At 43.8% G+C, this 21,241-nt stretch overlaps 1 protein-coding gene across 14 annotated transcripts in view; it reads right to left on the bottom strand.

Moving 5' to 3' along the window:
- KIF1B (kinesin family member 1B) overlaps positions 1-21,241 on the bottom strand; it is a 277,895-nt gene that overhangs the window by 79,930 nt on the left and 176,724 nt on the right. For 13 of the 14 annotated variants that reach the window (XM_073603542.1, XM_073603543.1, XM_073603544.1 and 10 more), the window contains one exon: positions 19,878-19,950. In XM_073603542.1, coding sequence (XP_073459643.1) covers positions 19,878-19,950 — 73 coding nt within the window. Of the gene's footprint in view, positions 1-4,231; positions 10,503-19,877; positions 19,951-21,241 lie in introns of those variants that run through there. The other variant, XM_073603550.1, reaches the window with a different exon arrangement.

Raw genomic sequence — 21,241 nt, 5'->3', positions numbered from 1 at the left:
AAAACTAAAAGAAAAGCGGGTTAACCTTAAACTGTGTAGAGGGTTCTTTACTGTAAGAGCGGCAAGGATGTAGAATTCCCTTCCACAGGCGGTGGTCTCAGCGGGGGGCATCAATAGTTTCAAAAAACTATTAGATATGCACCTGAACGACCACAACATACAGGGATATACAATGTAATACTGACACATAATCACACTCATAGGTTGGAATTGATGGACTTGTGTCTTTTTTCATCCTCACCTACTATGTATGCATACCAGGGACACTGAGTAAATGAAGATTTATAAGAAACATCAATAACCACATTGATAACAGTTTACACTTTCGATTGCACTAGCAAAGAAAATCACAGGGGTGTTTTTTTTTTTTTTTTTTTAAAGATTGTCAAGGAGACTGGAACTCCGCTATTACTACCCTGATTGGCTCGGGGGTTTTGGTAACCCTCTGCTCTTGATATACCCATGTCTATACAAGTTGCAATGTTTTCACTCTAGCAGGGAAATAAATACATATGTCATGGAGCTATCATGGATGACATGACCATAACTGATGCTAAATAAAATAAAAAAAAAAAAAAAAAAAAAAAAAGGGAGGAAGAACACTCTTTCGTTTTCCCAATATAGGGATTTCCCCTCATTTCCTGTTCTGGTGACACGCTATTGTGTTGTAACATACACGGGTGTCACTGGGGCAGGAAGTGAAGAGAAATCTCCTTGATGGGAATACAGAAATTTTAAGAAAGTTGAAAATTTCAAAACTCTTTGTCTGTTTTATCCAAAACAAACCTTTTGGCTGTAGCTGGGCTTTTATTACATAGGTGCTCACTGGGGAGGCAGGGTAAGAGTATTCTAAACAGTAAAAAAAAACATACCTAACAGTGGAGAAAGCAAGTCTTGTATTGCTTGTGTTATTGGTCATGTGATCTTCAAGCACACTTGTTAGTTCATGTGATCTGCAGAAGCACCGTGTTGTGGGTGCATCCAGAGTCGCCACCCCCCCTTTTAATGAAGATTTAGCTGATGTCAGTGTCCTTCTGCCACCTGGACTAAAGTGGGGATAACTTTCCAGATTAAGTTCCCTTTAATAACAGAACAAACCTATTGCCTTACCATTCTGGACACTATAATAGATATTTTTATGTTTTTGCAATTTGTTCACGTAAAAAACATCCAATACCTTTCAGGGGCAAACACCAGCCCTCTATCAGGGCTTAGAAAAATGGAATGAGGACTTGGAGACTGTGGAAGACAGTGACTGCCACTGATCACAGTCCTAAGAGCCCTTCCACACTGGGGCCCTCCGTACGTTAGCGGTAAAGCGACGCTTTACTGCTGTTTAAGCAGCGCTTTTCGGCTGCTAGCAGGGTGCTTTTAACCCCAAAGAAGGGGCTAAAAACGCCCGTGTTGCGGCGCTTCCGAATCGCTTGCTGTCCATTCATTGCAATGAGCAGGGGCGTTTTGTATACAGCGCTCCCAAACCTCCCCAAAGATGCTGCTTGCAAGACTTTTTCTAATGTCCCTCGAAAGCGCACCGTCCCCAGTGTGAAAGGACTCAGGCCTTCACATTCGAGTGGCATGGGAGGCAGTTTTCAGGCGCTATTTCTTGCGTTAAAATGCCTGAAAACTGCCTCAGTGTGAAAGGGCTCTAAAGGAGAGTTTAACCACTTGACGACCAACCGCCACAGTTTTACTGCGGCAGAATGGCACGGCTGGGCGAAGCGCCGTCATGCTACGTTGCTTCGCCCTGTGGCCACTGCGTTCGCCCGCTGCTCACCCCTGTAGCCGATGCGAGTGTCCATCGGTCACAATCACTCCCGTGATCGCTGGGGACACACCGAGAACCGGGGTGTGTGTGTGTAAACACAGTTTCCGGTTCTCTGAGGGGAGAAGAGACAGATCGTCTGTTCATACAGAGTATTTAAGCAATGGCAGATATATAGAAGAATACATATCGGCCTAAACTGAGGAAAAAAATTTTTTATATATTTTTGGGGGATATTATAGCACAAAGTAAAAAATATTGCGTTTTTTTTCAAAATTGTCGCTCTTTGTTTATAGCGTAAAAAATAAAAAAAAAAACGCAGAGGTGATCAAATACCACCAAAATAAAGCTCTATTTGTGGGGAAAAAAAGATCGTCAATTTTGTTTGGGTGCAACTTCACACGACCGCGCAATTGTCAGTTAAAACGACGCAGTGCTGAATCGCAAAAAAGTGCTCTGGTCAGGAAGGGGGTAAAATCTTCCGGGGCTGAAGCAGTTAAATTAGACCACAGATTCTTCTGGTTAGAATTTATTTAATGTCCCAGTCTGGCTTTTTCTGGGTGCCGGGCCACATCCATCTTCAATGGTCAGTGCAGGATGACGTTACGCACGCGCAGGAGTTCAGTCATCCCAGCACACAGGATCTGTGCCCGAATGTAGACTGAGCTGTGCAGGCAGGTAGGTGCATCTTATTCTGGAATCTCTTCTGCAATAAAGAGCCTGCCTGCTTGCATTCTTTAAAATTGAGATTTAAATTTAGTTCTGCTTAGACGGGCTCTGAGACACATCCTCCATGCTGAGCTGCTTTTTTGCTGCATGTGCAGGCAGCCCATAGAAGTGGATGCAAATGCAGCGGCTGCACGGAGACGGCCACAAAATCTTACATGCCGGGGCGTGGATCTGAACACAGACACCGTGCACTCCAATCCATGGACCCACTACTCACAGCCTGTTAAATTTTGACATGTAACGCAGCTCCGAGGTGGATGCAGATGCAGCAAAAAGTGGCTTAGCACAGAAGAACGGCCTGTGTGTATGGCAGCCTTTTGACCGGCTTCTGACGAAGGCTCATGACGGAAAAAGGTCTTTTGACCAGCTCCCGGTCAGCGCTCTCAGCCAATGGAGGAGTGTTCTGGCGGAAGGGGGCTGTCATCTTGTCAGAACACAATAGCTCAGCAGGGGACATATCTGTACTAACATCGGATTGTTAGTACAGCGGCTCCAATATGAGCTGTGGTTTTTTCGGTGTGTACCAGGCCTTAAAGCGGAGTTCCACCCAAAAGTTGAACTTCCGCTTTAAGTACTCCTCCCCCACTTCCTGCCCCACTGCTTGCTTCCGCCTTCCGACCGCCTAGATGACTCCTAGGCGGCTCCTCCCTCCCGGTAATGTTCTGGGACACGTCACAGGTCCCAGAACATTGCCTGGCCATTGACGGAGCGAATGCACAGTGCGCGCCCAGCTGTGAAGCCGCAAACTGTCACAGCTGGGCACCCACACTCACAATGTTGGCGCCGCGAAGAGGAGGGGGAGAGAACGGAGGCTTCGGGCGGCCGCATCGCTGGACTGTAGGACAGGTGAGTGTCTGTTTATTAATAGTCAGCAGGTATACTTTTTGTAGCTGCTGACTTTTAATTAACTAAAAAACCGGTGGAACTCCGCTTTAAGCAGAACTAAAGTCTCAATTTTAAAGACTGCAAGCATGCAGGCTCTTTATTGCAGAAGAGACTTGCAATGTCTCTTCTGCAATAAAAAACATAGCTGCTTGCTCATAGTCTTCTTTAGAATGTAGACTAAGCTGTGCAGGATCTGTGCCGGGATCATTGAACTCCTGCACATGCATATGAGTTTTGTTATTCCATACTGGCCAATGAAGATGACTGTACCTGGAAGAAGTCGGGTAGAAGATGGCCGCACCAGACCGCTGAAGGAAATATAGGAACCGCGGACATTAGTTAAGCTCATTCAAGTCCTAATTACATTTTTCTAAGCACTGATTATATTTTTTGGATCATTTTTTATGTGATTGAATTGGAAAAAAATAAAAGCATTTTGGACTCTTTCACAATCTGGTTTGGGGGTTAATTTCTGCATGCCTACACTTTGAATCCCGTCTTGTGTACCTATCGAGGGAGGCCTGTTTGTTTTTGGAGCTGCTTTACCAGATTCATTGAGCTTGTCTGAAAATGTCTTCACATTTGATCAAGTTGTGAAATCCCAGCGTGATTGTGGCATGCGGTTCCAGCACATTGTAAATTTGCTTATTCACGGAGCTGAGACCTCTGCTTTTTTATTTACAGGCTTTGTTTGGGTTCCCTTTTGCTGGGTTTTAAGTGACCTTTTTTTTTTTATATGCTTGTAGAATGTAGGCAGGTATGATGCCATGGGCAGCAGCAATGCAGCAAGTGATGGTATCTACATTCCCCCAGTGTGTGCAGACACAAGTACTGGACAATACAATAAAAACTCAGTTTTCAAGTTCATCTCAAAGTTTATTCAAAGAGCAGCCTGAAATCTGACAGGTTGTTGATTCTGTACAGAAACCTGTTCATTAGACAGCTTACAAAATGTACTTTTCCCCCCCACAAGAACGCACCCTCACTGGTGTCCCCAGAAGGCACGGTTCTTAAGGCAGCATAGGTTGGGTCTGTATTCCCAGCAACAATAGAAAAATACAAGTAGTGGAACCAAGCAGTGCCACCCCAAGATGAAAAGAGAAGAGCAGGGTGGCGCCACCTATAGGTAGTATGTCAGATTTAGGGGCAGCATTTTGATCAATATACTCAGTGCTGGGTGATGGACAGCTCCCAATAATAACACGCAAACAGGCCAATGAGACGTTGGTACGCCAACATTCATTCGGACTCACAAGACAAAAAGCGCAAACGGCAGCACTTGAAGAGTAAAAGCACGATACATCACATAAGAGAGTCCTCTTTGCATAGGCAGCCATTTTTAAAAAGGAGCCGGTCATTGATAATGGTTTCTAGTAAACAGGGTGTATTGTTAGTAACACTGGTTGACTTTATAACATGGCTATATCTATGCTTTTCTAGAAGCTACTGCACTTTACAATCATTTGTTACCATTTTTCTTAGCAGGTTTCTTTATTAGTAGAGGCATACCTCCCAACTTTTTGAGATGGGAATGAGGGACACCTATTAGCAAAAGTATGTAGGCATAGAACACACCCCTGCCACACCCCCTGAAAGGAGAATTATAAAAACAAAATATTAGTTAAACCCACAAGTGCTGTTTTTTTTTACCACTACTATTCCTTTATACTGGCTTTCAAAATTTACAAATGCAGCAATTTAGAAACTGGATATAAGGTTTAGCACTGGGAGACACTACTTGAAAGATAAAAAGTGAATTTTATGTACAACTATATAGATCAGACCAAAATGAGGGACAAATAAGGAGGAAAGAGGAACAGTGGGTTCCAATTTAGGGACAGTCCCTCGAAATCAGGGACAGTTGGGAACTATGGTAGAGGTGAAAAGACAATGGCTAAAAAAGTGAGCAACGGTCACAACAGTGAATTTTAAAGCTTCAGCAATTAGCCAGGAATTTGTCAGGACTGGGCTGGGTATTGACCACGGGCAGCACAATGGCCAACTCACAAAACTGTGACCAACATGGTGCTAAGGACCCTACATTAATTAACCCTCAAAGACAAAGTGTATATGTCAAAGCATAATTCACATACTTCTTCTATTGCTATTTTCTGAAGACTCTTTTCAGCAGAATCTTCCATCCAAAATTTAAGCCGATTATACTTTCCATTATAGGGTGGCTACGTTGCCATTTGGAGTCTTCCTGGAGCCTCAGCGTAGCCACCCTATCGTGCCAGTTCCCAGCCAGGCTTCAACATAGGCAGCACCAAAACCCTTGATCCTGCTCCTCCCACCATTCCAGTGATTGACAGTAGCTACATTCCAACTACCCTCCAGCTCCTGAGCAAGCAACATGACTGCTTAAGATAAGAAAAGAGTGTGCTCACCAACTGAAAGCTCAGGGAAGAGCAATGGAAAGACAACAAAACATCTAGATACTGCAAAAGCAAAAAGTATGGTTTTGGAGCAAATTGGTGCAGAATTACTCTAGTAATTACAATAATTCAACTGGAGCTAGAGCAGGGGTGCCAAACTCCTCGCGGGCCGCACCAGCATTTTGGTTCCCCTGTATCTGTAAGAGTATATAAATGTATCCATTTTTTTTTCTCAAATAATAAGTGCAGGAACTCAACCACACCCCCCCCCCCCATCCCGAACTGCATTGAATGGTGGGTGTGGCCAAATTTCAATACCAATGGTAGGATTTTAAGGGGGCAATAAATACCAGGAGTGCATTATGTGCGGACATCAGAGGTGCCCTATGCACAGAGTGCAGGGTTCAGGGGTGCGCTGTGCACAGAGTGCAGGGTTCAGGGGTGCGCTGTGTACAGAGTGCAGGGTTCAGGGGTGCGCTGTGTACAGAGTGCAGCATTGTTGGGGTGTGCTATGCACAGTGTGCAGGGTCTAGCTCTCCATCACAGGCTGTCCACAACTCGCTTCCACCCCTACTCGGCTCTGACCTCTGCACCACTCTCCCCTATTACCCCCTCTGCACAACACTCCCTTCACAGCCCTTATTTTTTTTTAGCCACATCCCGGCTTGAAAAAAAAAAAAAAAACCTGGGTGAGAGGGTGACATGGTGGTCCGGATTCAACCCATGGGCCTTGGGTTTGACACGTGATCTACAGGGATTATAATATATATATAACACTACTTTAAACATTGGGATATTTAAATGAGGGCTGTTAACCACTGAAAAACCAGTGAATAAAGCCTTGGATTATTTATGCTCTTTTAAATAGCTGTGAGTGCCCTGACCTTCATGACTATTTGCTAAAATAAAAAATATATATATATATATATATATATATATATATATATATATATATATATATAATTTTTTTTTTTTTAAATAGACAATCTACACTAACTTGGGCTACATTTTAACAAGCCCACTTTAACATCCTGACAATATCTCAATGAATCTGTCCTTCATAAAGGTACACCTACACTGTCTTTCCCCCTTAGCATAGCTTGATACGCCGTGTAATCAATTTAGCCTTTCTAAACATTTGTCACATCACAAAAATCCCCTCTTTAAAAACTGAACTTTGTCTTTCAGAAATACTGAACAAGCTGGCCCTTTTCAGCCTAAGTTTTCTATAACATTCATGATGCCCTAAGCCTCTGCCAAAAAGCTAATTCTAGAAAGCCATAATCTGGGGTTCAGAATCACAAGTCACAAATGAGAAGCTGCAGACCAATCAGTGGTTATCAGCGAAATATCTAGAAGATAATTTAATTTTGAATCTGGAAGAATGGAAGCAGGTCTACTTATCATGAAAAGTCTGAGCAGCTGTGTGGGGTATGATAAAAGCAAAGAAAGCGACAGATCCAAACATCTGTAACAATGGAGATGGGTAAACTGGGACGGACTTCCAGCACATAGGACACATTTTGCACACCAATGGCTGTAAGTTTAATTTCCATTTTAGAAAAGACAGAACATTTTTGACTGTTGTGCACCACATAGGTTCTTCTACTATGTCAGGGTGTAAAGATAGCAGTACATTCCAGTGGTTCAGTGGACAAATAAATCTCCCACCTCCTGGTAAAAATATCTGCTAGGAAATAGACGTCCGTCATTCTTAGAGGATGCAAATGTTTCTGTACTCATCTTCAGGTAGTACAAAAATAAGTAAAATCTTTCAAAAAGTGAGTTGGACTGTCTGATACTTAAAACCAATCTGGCAATATCATACTTAAAATACAGCATCAAATATAAGTAGTGAAGCCGCACATCACTGATCTCTTGCGTACATAAATTTACTGCCAGCAGTTACAAAGAATGCAGGGTTGAAGGGGCGAGATGCAAAGGTCTCCAGAGCATTTCCCAAGGAGATGTAAGTGGCTTAATACATTATTACAGCCTTGGAAGAAAGTCACAGCAAGTTTTGAGGCTTTTCTAGGATAAATTATGAATAATGGTACTAAAAACCATCATAAATAAAAAATGTAATAAAAAAAAAAAAAAAAAAAAAAGCAATGTGCAGTAAAACAGAACTTGTTTATGTGTCAAGAACTTGGTCTTTGCCCAAACAACCAAATTCACCTCCTTGTTCCTCTTTTTGTATTAGTCACAAACATGCTAAAAGTCAACTTTCCGAAATCACTGCTTCTAAACTGGAGAACTTTATGTTCTCAACAATGTTCTCTCTAAACGCTTTTTGTCTCTGATAGACTACCTACTGTGTTGTTTTAAACATACTTCTAACACTAATGAGCCCCATAAGTGTAAAACGGGCTCCATAGTTGTGAATAACTTCCAGGCACCTTGACCAACGTTCAAAGCCCAGACTGAAAAAGCAGCACCTTGAGTGGCAAGCCCATAAATCTGCCCTCTTGAATGGTAGTGGCCAATCTGCTTTCTGTTCAACATATAATACGTGGAAAATGTAAGGTTAAATTGCACCCAGACGTTAGCGGTTAAACCGTAATACTAACAGACATCAAAGGAAAAAAAAAAAAAAACAATAACTGCATAACAAGCTAGATAGTAAATACAAAGTATATCCCTATCCTAAATAGCATTGTAAAGGTCTCATTATATAAGATGACACCCAGAAGTAAACCACCTAACTTTGTGAGGGCAACAGTATTTTATGGTCGAAGTTAGTGTTAGGGTCAGTGTTAGTTCTGGTAATGTCGTTTTCTCGGAATGAGTGCTCAGTCATAATACTTTAAGGCATCCTAGTGGTTTATCAGTAATAAAAAATAAACTAGAAACAAAAAAACCCCAAAAAAACAAAACGTCAAGTGGATACAGAAAGAAGTCAGTGCACGTAGAAGACTCCTCTAGACTACAAACATCTTATTAACCAAATACGGGGAATATGTATCAGTTTTATTCTACCCAAGGGGTAGGTAGTATGAAGCGTCATGGTTAATACTGCAAGTAAAGGCGGGAGAGGTAGAGTGTCTGGAAAACATGGACGGAGAAGCCTCCCCCAAGATCATTAGTCTAAGGGAAACTATCTAGACACACTTGCTCGGTCCCTGTCCTGGGCTTTAATAACACAAAAAAACACACATAAATCTTGAGAATGGGAAGCTCCAATGCACCCAACACTGTTATGGTTGATCAGCCAGCTTAAGGGGAGGAAGGGACATGGTCACAGAGTGTGCAGCCTGTAAAATCCTCCCTGTTCATTGGATACTGCATTAGGGTCCTTGCAGGAAACCACTGCTTCACACTGTGGTTTCCCGTCCAGATTTGAGATTGGGATCAGAGTACTGGCGTCTCATGCGAGGTGGAGTGACAAACTGGTTGTAATAGTGAGGTCTGTCACCCTGCTTGTTATAAGAGGTATTGCTGCCTTCGTTACCATCACCATAATGATTGCCCCAGCTTTGCTGCCTTTGTTGATGCCCCTGGGGTGGCTGTTGCTGGAAATACTCTGAGTCAGTCTGCTTTAATTCAGAGGATTGAAGAAACTCAGAGGAGCCAGATGTTTGTCGCCTTAGTCCCTTCTGATAGCCATTCAAGGAGTTACTTCTCCATCGGCCAGAGGTGTTATCGTTGTTGTTGTTGCCGCCATGTCCCCGGTACTGCTGCTGCTGTTGTGTCAAATGTTGGTTGCGCAAGTGACTGAAAGGGCTCCAGATTTGCTTCTCAGGTTCTACCTCATCTTGTTCTTTAATTTCCGCTTCTTTTGGGACTTTAACTTCTATACATTTATCATTTGTAATGATGATGTGTGTACCTGGACTCCAGGAACTTCTATGACTGGGATTGCTTTTGAAGGGGAAACGTGGTTTACGGTTCTCTGGTGGAATGAAGCGATGAGGTCCGTTGCGCCTGAGCTGCTTTGCGATCTCCTGCTGCTGAAGGTTTTTAAACTTAATCTGTTCCTGCCTCATCCACTGTGTTCGCCCTCTATGAAACATGGCATCATTACTGTCTGTCTCCTGGTAGACTTGTCCTTCCTTGTTGGGGTCAAAAGTTTTAGATTTATCACTTTCTGTTCCCTTATCACGTTCAGCGCTAGAACCTCTCTGCCTACGTTCACCTTGTGGACCCATGAGGGGTAAAACTTTCTCCATTTTTAACATTTTGTTTCGTAGTGCTTTTATCTCCTCATCCTTCATGTTATTCTGGTTCTTCACTTCTTGCAATATGTCTTCCAGTTTGTCAACATGAACCTTCAGGTCATCGACATCCGAGGCACCCTTTCCAGCGGGCACTACATCCTCAATCTTCTCATCTCCCACTCCGACTGTGTCCCAGACATCTCGAGCCACTGCCCTCCAGGAATCGCGTTCATTTGGATCCTTTTTTCTATACATGGAGCAGAGTTCCTTCATTTTGACTATGGCCAGGGCTTCAATCTCTTGTCGACTATGTTGAAAGTCATTAAGTGCAACTTCATAACAGATTTCCTTCACGGCTTGGATTTTAAGGTCGGAAATGGTAACCCACTTAGAATCCTTGCTCAGTCTCCGCCTCTGTGGGATATGATACATCTTATTTGGCTCCCGTTTCTTTCCGCTACTGGGTAGGCCACACTTTTTAACGATGCTTTGCACTTTGCTGGGAGGAAGCTTCTCCCGTAAGGATGTGATCAGCCGCCAGCTCTCTTCGCATGACCGTTTCTCGGAGTCGTCCCCGCTGTCCGAGTCTGCGTCCTTGAGAAAGAAAAAAAATCAAAATGGCCCCAAAAGAAACCAGAAAAAATGGAAAACACAAAAAAAAAAAAAAAAAAACACAACAAATGGCAAACGAAAGAAAGGACATGAAATAAACTAAGGAAACAACAGGATGTGAAAAATAAAACAAAATGTTGAGGTGATGTTTTTGAAAAAGTGAAACTAAACTTTCAGTTCTCACCTATCACGTGAGAGAAGTTGGAAGAGAAGATAGGCAGCCTTCGTTAAAAGAGCACAGAGTTAGAGATGGTGAAACAACCCATGCCCAACGCGCACACAGGCCAAATCCTGAGTCTCTTCGCACAGCAAACCCACCACTCCAAGATGCAAGTAGGCAAAGACAGCCAAGAAGAAGGTCAGTAAATCGTGGTTAGTAAATGCAGATTTCAGATGCTGGTGCTTAAACTTGGTTGCAGTGCTTTGTGAGTTAAGTATTCAAGAGAAAGGACAAGGTGTTACATAGGCCTTTAGTGTAGAGGGCAGTCCACCACGTGGGTCGACGAGGTATGTTCGTGCGGTGTCCTAGGAAACTGATAAATATCTAATGGTTTTCAGAAGACTACAATCTTATATGAATTTTAAATGCCAATCCAACCACAAGGTTTATATAAAAAAAAAAAGAAAAAAAAAAAGTGCCGTGTGTATGGAGTATCCATACTGCACACACTGTACTTAGTGCAGCACAGTAAAATCACAGGTTCACGATTAGTGGGCTCTCTGCCTGGCCTCTGCATATGTCAGCGGCTGAGCCTCTTCAGTGATGCATAGCATGCTAAACGTGCAGATTTAGCGTCACGGAGCACAGCGTGGCCAGCCAATGTACTCATTGACTCTGAACCTGCAAATTTAACAAGTTTAGTGTCAATGAGCTGACTGCACGTATGTGCTACCGACATCCCTACTGCCCACATTTGCCAAAGGGGCAGCATCTGGCTCTGGATAAGCTTAGCAAGTTACTAGAATACGATACCTCTGTTGTCTCTGAACATACTTTATAGATCAACTATCAAATGCTATATACTACACCCAAGAGAAAACTAAAGCAGGATACTCAAAACAAACTACAAACCTCCAAAAAAAATGATGTAGTTGTTTACCAAAGTGCACTAATTAATTACCCTAGTCCTGCTGACACAACTAATAGGACAACAAAGACCAAAGACCAATAGGGTGCTTTGAATACATATGTGATTAATAAAAATTTTCTTGCCCGTGTCTGTTAATAGTTTATAAACATTAAACAAGAGCACCTGTGCCTAAACTATGCAAGCTCAAGTATTCACATTTTCTGAACATGCAGTAAAAGCACTTTAAAACAAGCCATGACACACCTCTGTATCTAAAGGCATTATGGAGAAATTAATCTTCAAGATTTACAACAGAGGGGCTGAAAAAGCAGCTCCTCACACCTTAGGCCTCATTTACATTCTGACACATGACGGGGTGGTAGAGCATTTACTGTATGCACTTTTTTTTGCATATCATCGTGCATATGGCAGTCAATTCATTGCAATGGGCTGCCCTACACACGACAAACACAATAAAAGGGAAGTACAGCCGAAGCTGCAGTTCGTTCTGCACTCCTGAAGCCCGCTGTCTGCTGACACCACAGAGCTGGTCCAGGCTCGGGCAAGATCACGACAATGGAGTCGGGATCTGCCCACTTGCCTGGACCGGCACCCGGCTCAGCCTCTCAGCGAGCCGATGAGAGCCTGAGTCAGCCGCTCCCACCCCCTGCCACAGCCCTGCGCTCCAGTGAGTGTGGGAGGAGCAGTCACCAGCTTTCTGCTCACAGAGCTGTAAAAACCGAGTGATCGGCGGTATTTGATCACTTTGGTTCTCAGACGAGCCGGGGGACAGATGCAGCATCGGATCAATGCTGCATCTACCTAGGTAAGCATAAGTGTGCGCAGCCAATTGCATTAGCGTGTGCACCCCAAAGCTCAAAGCCATGGCGATTGGTGGGAGTGGCCAAATTGCATTTACAGTGAGAGAGGCTTAAAGGGGCGTGATTAAATTTAAAAAAGCCTTCCTGTGCCCATAAAATAGGCTTTGGTCTTCCCTCCCCCCAGTAGGGTGCTTTCACACTGATGCAGTGCGGTTTCCTCTGGGATTCAGCCTGGAGCGCTGGGCTTCACGTGTTTTCAACCGTGTTAGGGCATGTGGCCTTTTATGAAGCAGGACGACGGGGGCTCGCTTGCCTCCCTTTTTCCTGGCCTGCATGCTCAGATAAGGGTCTGATATGGATTTTCGAGGGGGGACCCGACCCACTTAAAATGTATACCAGACAGAAGGGCATGCATTTTTGTTGTTTTTTTTTTGCTGTGAGGTCTGCTTCAATATCCATACCAAACCCAATAGGGCCTGTCGGATAACTCTTCTCAGAGCTTTTTTATTTTTGCAGTAACTGTCCTAAGTCCTGTTAGGAAGATTTATCGTCATCTCAAGTTCTCAAAACACAACAGGAAGTGAGAATAGATTTTCCCAAGGTGAAGGGAAATCCCCCTTTTGGATATAAAAGTCAGTGGCAAGGACGAGTCATTGGTTGTTAAGGAGCCAACACCCGCCAGCGTCCAAACAACAATGAGTCATCCCTGCCGTCAGCGGGGGATTCCCCACTGACAGCAGAAGATTCCCCACTGACAGCAGAAGATTCCCCACTGACAGCAGAAGATTCCCCACTGACAGCAGAAGATTCCCCACTGACAGCAGAAGATTCCCCACTGACAGCAGAAGATTCCCCACTGACAGCAGAAGATTCCCCACTGACAGCAGAATGTATACATTCTACCTATTCCCATCTCTAAATTCTCCGCAGTAGAAAGGAGATTCTAATCCTTTACAACCTGTCCAAGAATTAAAAAAAAAAAAAAAAAAAAGCTTTAGCCAGATATAGTATATACTGCAAGATCACTACATGGACACTCTCCATTTGTTCTCATCCCAGCTATCTTTAAAAGTAACTTGGCAGAAAACATCTGGCTGTCTCCATAGAACAAGCACCAATATTACTCTCCATATTAATTAAAAAATGGAGACTAATGTCACTGAGGGGAGGACTGGGAACTCTTGGCTTGAGGGGAAAACGCAAGCAACTGGCTCTTTCATGGTAGGTAGTCAAGGAAGGTGCACCATGCAAAGTGTGCCATGGTACTACAGTGATTGGTGGACATGGTGAAAGGGGGTGTGATTTATTGTTACACTCCTTTTCTCATCTTCCAAAACCAGCTTCCTTTGCAGCTCTCAGCTTTTGGTCACATGACATTTCGGTAAAAAAGCTCAAAGAAGGGCCCAAAAACACCTAGTGCATTACAGGAGGTTTATTAATATAAAACATAATGACAATTGAATACTCACAGAGGTGAAGAATATATAAGTGTTGTATAACACCCAACAGAATCCAGTGCAGGAATTGTGTGGGCTGATACACAATACTACTACGCTGGCAAGCTGAGGAGTTTCGGGGGAAGCACCCCCTTCTTCAGACCAGCTTATCAAACACTATATATATATATATATATATATATATATATATATATATATATATATATATATATACACACACACACACACACACACACACACACACACACACACACACACACACACACACACACATATATATATATATATATATATATATATATATATATATATATATAAACATACACACACTCTCTACAAGCCCTTCATGTGGGTGGTATATTTTCAGCAGAGAAAGTATATATGACGATTGATATGCTAGTTTGTTTAGCTCTGAAGAAGAGGGTACATCCCCTGAAACATGTCAGCTTTCCAGCGTAGTGGTTTTGTGTGTCAGGCCACAAAATTCTCGCACTGGATTCTGTTGGGTGTTATAAAACACTTATATACTATTCACCTCTGTATATATTCAGTTGTTTGTATGTTTTTAAAATGATAAACCTCCTGTAATGCACTAGTTGTGTGCATCCTCCTGTGTGCTCTTTTACAGTTATTCACTAGATTCCCTGATCTGAGGAGAGCTGCACCGATAAAGCATATCCGAAGGGCATTCATTCAATGCTACTGATGGTCCGCTGCACATTGAAATTTCATGGCAGAACTCAAAGTGCTGGAAGTGATTATTTGTTTTTTTACATGACATCTCAGAACCACAAAAGAGGTTGGCGAGTGAAGACTTTCCTCTGGCAAATGCTGACATTGTGGATCTGAATAGGGAGCAGACAGATATACCATATAATACCCACCGTGGGTCACTGACTGCAATTCCAATTGAACAATATCCAAATAGTAAAATATCTCCACTCGGGGACAACAGCCAACATATCTTAAAGTGGTTGTAAACCCTTACATGTACCCAGTGAAGTGACTGGCTTCAGGTGATACAAAGAGATGAAACAAATCCTCCTACATACTTTATACCTGTTTATCTGCAGCTGTCTATCCCCTACATCCATTCGAAGTGCCAAAATTACACAGGATCTCTTCGCTACGAAAAGCAGGGGGTTGGAGAGCTTAAGTTACATCAGTGAGGAGAGCTCTGAGAGCTAAATTGGAGGGAAGGGATACATCCCCCTCCACACAGCACACAGGAATAGAGCCGAGGCTGTCAATCAGCTGGAGGTCTGTCCCCTGTCACCTTTTCTCTCTTGGTGTCAGGAAAACTCATCAGAAGTGACTCATGCAGATTGCATAGGAATGTGGCAGCGGACAGAAATGACACTTAGTGCTCTGGAGTGAGAGAAGCACACACTATATAGAGCAGTGGTCTCCAATCTGCGACCCTTGGGGCACTATTCCTCCTACTGACATTAACAATGGGACATAATGCCTGCCAATCACACCAACAATGAGGCATAATTTCCACCGACACCATTAGAGGGGCACTATACCTCCCACTGACACCAATGATGGGGCCCTATTACTCCCACCGACACCAATGGTGGGGCCCTATTACTCCCACTGACACCAATAATAAGGTACTATTCCTCCCACTGACACCAATGATGGGGCAATATTCCTCCCACTGACACCAATAATTGGGTACTATTCCTCCCACTAATATCAATGTTAGGGCACTATTCCTCCAACTGACACCAACGATGGGGCACTATTCCTCTCATGAGCACCAATAATGTGGCATTGTTACCAACGCCAGGACATTTTTTACTCCCACTGGCCAAATTCCAGCCCCTCTAAAGTTTGAAGGATAGTAAACTGAGCCTTTGTTTAGAAAATTTAGAGAACCCCGATATAGAGGGATGTGCTTTGTTCATATTTCATGTCTGAGGTTTACAATCACTTTAAGCTAGTCGAGGGCTGAATGGGAGAAATAATGGATTCCCCCATCCACACTAAACAGTACATGTGGCTGCCTGAATACCCAAACAGTGACAGCATCCGATTGGATGCAGTCAAGGGGGTTCATTTACTAAAGGTAAATCCACTTTGTACTACAAGTGCACTTGGAAGTGCAGTCGCTGTTAATCTGAGGGGGACATACAAGGAAAATATAAAACAGCATTTTTGCTTGTATATGATTGAATGATAAAATCAGCAGAGCTTCCCCCTCATTTCAGATCTTCCCTTCAGATCTACAGCAAATGCATTTCCAAGTGCACTTGTAGTGCAAAGTGGATTTGCCTTTAGTAAATCAACCCCATTGTTTCCTTGATCATTTTCCACCCGACTCCTTCAAATTTTTTCCATGACTTCTGTGTAGCCAGGTACTACTGACAGGTCCACCCACAGCTTGATTTTTGGCTGATTCAGCAGGGATCGGCTGAAATTCAAGCTGTGCATGGCCAGCTTTACTAAGATTCAAACCATGTATGGTCAGGCTGAATGTACCAAATTGATCGTTCAATCAACTTGGGTACAACCAGCCGGATTTGCATGTGATTATCGCTAGTGGAGATGGTCTCGGGCCTGTTGTGAATCCTAGTCCCAACCCACCTGCCTGATGCCGACAGGAAGCCGACACTGCAAACCGCTAATCACAGGCAGTGAAACATTTCCTGGTCTGCAGCTGCACAGACCGGGAAATGTCTCGCTGCCTGTGATTTGCGGTGTGCAGTGTCGGCTTCCTGGCGGGATCGAGCAAGTGGGTTGGGACTAGGATCCAGAACACGCCCGAGTCCATCTCTAGTGGCAAGTATAGCCATTCGCAATAATCTGCATCTGTTCCTGGTGGGGACGGTTTCCCCCCATCCTTCCGTGGTCGCAGGAATAAATTTGCTTTGCGTATGACCTGCTTAACACTGTTCCAGGGGGAAAATACCACCCCCTCCCTTATCCTAGTCATCCCCTGCCAGGTGGTTGTATTTGTATATTTCCCTTGAGGGCAGTTTCCAAGTTTGCCAGTAGCTGGGCAGGGATAGTCGACTTGACTACACTGATTAGGCGAGTCTATCCACAAAACAACTGAGCTGGAAGCAGTAGGAAACTGAAGCCGTGCGATAACACCACCCAGGGGAGAATATAACCACTGACTGCAAAATGTAGTCATCCTCATTTTTACCAGACATCTCAACAGATATTTATGTTATCTCAGATGAGTGAGTTTGTTGTTTTGTATCTGTGATTGTAAAAGAAAAGCAGGTACAGTGCACAGCCAGTCATCAATCCGATAAAGCGAAATAGAAAAGTCCAGACGGCATGCAGTGACAGGAGAGAACGCATGCACAGCGCTGCAGATCAGTACTAAGCTCCACACAAAGATAACGCAATCTGTAGAAATACGGGTTAATATAACTGGAAGGTGAAGAGGACTGGAGCCAATGACACAGACCAGTGATGGTGAACCATGGCACCCCAGATGTTTTGGAACTACATTTCCCATGATGCTCATGCACTCTGCAGAGTAGTGGAGCAGCATGGAAAACGTAGTTCCAAAATATCTGGGGTGCCAAGGTTCACTATCACTGACACAGACCATAAAGTGGAACCATCCTCTGCACACACAGAGGCAGCTGATCCATTATTCAGAGACAGAGGATCAATTCACATGGGAAGGCCGATTCCTACTCAACCAACAGGCCACGTGTTCTCATTACAGTGCAGAAATAAAAATGACTAAAGCAACAATTTTGGATGTGCTAAAATCAATTCAGCCAAGGAATTTACTAAGATATCCCACCATATCATGGTGCAGGAATTCCCAAAATATCAAGAAGAACAATGTTCACTTGACAAAACACTGGAGGGCATTCTGTAACAATTGGAGGACGGGAGGCTCCTTTCACACTAGCGCAATTCCAAAGTTGCACAATTTCCAGCGTGACTTTGATCCAACTTTACACTCTCTGGATCAACGTTGCATCAAAGTAACGCAGGCAACCTTTTTCAAAGTTTGAGCGACTTTAAGTCACACCAATTTATACAGGTGCCACTAAAAAGAATGGGCTGCCACTTGTCATGCCACTTTATATCCACTTGACCTCCAACATGACAAGTTGCACAAGTGTGAATGGAGCCTAAAAACCAAAATAATGGTCATTTTCAAAATACAAAGTCAACAACGGTCATGATTTTTTACAGATTATCCCCATGCTTTGCCTCGGCCTTGTGTAATGGTAAGAGGCCTGTTGTTCCCACTCAAATAACAGTTGCCTAAGGTGTGCAGGATGATGGCACCCGCAGATTCTGTTCAACTGCCCTCCATGTCTTCAAGTACACCTGTCAAGACAGAAATACAGAGGCTGTCATGCTGACCTCCTAAAAAAATGTTGGCTGTTAAAGTGACCCTCTAGCAATTGGTTCAGCAAAACAGACAGGCCACTAGTATTTTCAGAAAGAGACATCAGCAATGGCGGCCCCCATGTTTCCTTTATGACAGATTTCCTTTAAGCATTAATACAAAAAAAGCTACTCAGGTTCTAAAGTATACAAAAACGCAAGCAGTGCACTCCATGCATTCACATTTCACATTTCCTGGCTTTAAAGGGACACTATCACCTTCTACGATACAAGAATGTATAAGAGTCTGAAGTCTGTGTGCAGGATAGAACTGCGAGCTGGTGAAGTGAGAAATTTTGCATCCCCAGCCTCCCTATGCAGTGTTTTCATTTTATAGTGTTTGCCCCAATGTAATAATGCTGCAGCAAGAAACATGTGAGGAGATACTAGTAACTAGATCATCCCAACTTTGCTGGTCTCTGCAGCAGTTTCATACTTTTAAGGTGCAAAACAAGAACATTTTTGCTTCCCCCTACATGATTTTGTTACGACTGGGGCAAGGACTATTGTAAATCCTGAGGGATACCGGGGATGTGGAATTTCAATTACCACAGTACTGGAGCCAATATGAGGAGGTGCAGAATTCCTGGAGCATCATTAGTGCTGGTCTTTTCCTGTAAGAGGTCTGCCGGTATTTTTAGGTGTTTAAGCAGATAAAACACTGAGTGCTAACAGTGTCTTTGGGAAAACATCGCTTTCTGACCAGAGAAACCAATTCGATTCTTCTTTTTATCCCAAAATATTCCAATGGATATTTTAAGAGAACATCTGAGGCTATGTGGACAAGAACAATCCTCTGCTCATAGGTTAGTGCCCGATAAACTGAAAATATTAAAATAGGAACCATCTGGCCCCCACCCAGCCTCTAATGATGCTGGCAGGTCACCATATAAAAACACAGAACTGAACTACTTTGTTTACAAAAGGACTATAAGCCCCTGTTCACACAGGGGCAGCCCGACTTGCAGCGCGACTCTGTAAGGCGACCTGCACATGACTTCAGCGGCAGCTTGCAAAGCGACTTTTGTATAGGAGCCAATGCAAGTCGCCCTGAAGTCGTCCCAAAGTAGTACAGGAACCTTTTTCAAAGCGACTTGAGTCGTTCCGATTAGAACGGTTCCATAGTACAGAACTTAACGAGACTTGTCAAGCGGCTAAGTCGCCATTTTAATTGGGTGATACTGTCCCTTTATTCGAGAAACGCAGACGGAAAAATATCAAAACTCCGTGCAACTGGTCCAAAATCAGCTTTCATCGTCGACCACTACCTGGTGCAAATAAAGTTTTGTGTTTTTGAAATAAACAGCATGACCATATATTGAGGTTCAACTTCTGCATTGCTAGTTCTGTTGTAAAAGGTCCTGTTCATGCAAAAACCCCTCTTTAAAATGTATCTAGACTCCTAGTGCATGTGGAAAAAAAAGGATCTAGACAAGCTCACAGAGGTTATGGCAAAGATTTAGAAGCTGCATAACACTGGATAGTACAAAGTAGAAATATAGCTTAACTGAGATCTGTAGATCTGAGATGTGTAGGCTAAGAAGTGTGGTCATACTACATGGTGTGAGGGAAAAAGTGCCAGTGAGAACAGGGGGAGGGGCGACAGTGAGGAAAATTCAGCAATGCAGCTCTTACCAGTCTCTGCTGCTCCAGAAGGAGATCTGCTTCTTCCTTCTCCTTTTTGTACAAAATTTCCATTTCCTGAAGCCTGTAGGAAGAGATAGAGGAAAACGCCATCAGCTAAAACAGTCCCTACAATACCCTAAAGCACTCGTGTCAAACATAAGGTCCATGTTTTGGGGCGGAGTTTATGGACTGTGTCAAGTCAGTTACGAAGATTACCATCAGACCTTCCATAGCAGACTGTTTGTTGGGACTGGTGGACCCGTTGGCACCCAAAAAGGAGACCCGTACACTACTTACCCTGCTCCTGTACTATACACGTAAAATAATCATTCTGTCATGGAAGAAACCGGTGGCCCCTACCATTGTGGCTTGGAAGGCGTTAATAATACCTTACCGCTATGTACAAAGCTACGGATTTTAGTCTAGGGCGATGTGATTTCACTCTGTAAATGTGTGCTTTTTTTTCCTTATTTACCTCTTTACAAGAAACAAGTCACTAGTATGGTCTGGAGATGCATTGTCCACTGGTGCTGGTGTACTGTAGTGCTGACTGTTGACTCCGTTTTAATATTTGTAACTTTATTATGAAAATGTCAACAAAAAAGAAAAATAAACCACGTAAGGCCCATGGGATAAAGGTGGCCCGCCAGGCCATTTCACGTGGCTTTTACACCTCTCCTGCAGTTGCAGAACCGCCCCTTGTCTCCACCCCCACCTTGTCTGAGCAGTCGGCAGGAGAGAGGATGACAGAATTCCTACCCCAGAACTCCTTCTACAGATCCTGTACCTCTCTGTGCATCTGCAGCACCCATCTAATCTCCGCCTTCCCAGTCTTAGCATTTAGCAGTCTCCGCCAGCTGACTCCAGCCCTCCTCCAGACTCTGTACTTTCTGCTTCCCAGCTCCGCCTCCAGTTTCTACCTGGCAGCAGCACAGGGTAAGGGGGGGGTGTGCACTGTGATGTAAGGGAGGGTGGAAGACTCTCTATGGTGGGGGGGGGGGGTCCTTAACAGCTGTTATAAGGGGGGGGTGCTCAGGACATCTAGTCTTACAATTACAACCAGGCCCTTTAAGACCATAATGATGATGCGGCTCCCGATAAAGTGGAGTTTGACATCTCTGCTCTAAAGGCAGCCATACACAGAGGAATCGTAAGCCGGCCACTTTCAACTTGTTGCTGCCTGTGCAACACATATGTACAGTGGCAAAAGGGTGGGCTATAACTTCTACATGCTGCATACATGCGCCGCTGGGAAGTCAATGTTTCTGCGCTGAAAGAGTGTGCTCACTGCATGCTCCCAGCACAGAGGCTGAACTGCCCAAGACAGCTCTTCGTCCCCACTAATAAGCAGTAGCCAGCGGGACCAGCTCAGG

Source organism: Aquarana catesbeiana, linkage group LG10, assembly GCF_042186555.1.
Source record: "Aquarana catesbeiana isolate 2022-GZ linkage group LG10, ASM4218655v1, whole genome shotgun sequence".
Classification (NCBI taxonomy): domain Eukaryota; kingdom Metazoa; phylum Chordata; class Amphibia; order Anura; family Ranidae; genus Aquarana; species Aquarana catesbeiana.
This window is presented reverse-complemented; position numbering and strand designations above follow the sequence as displayed.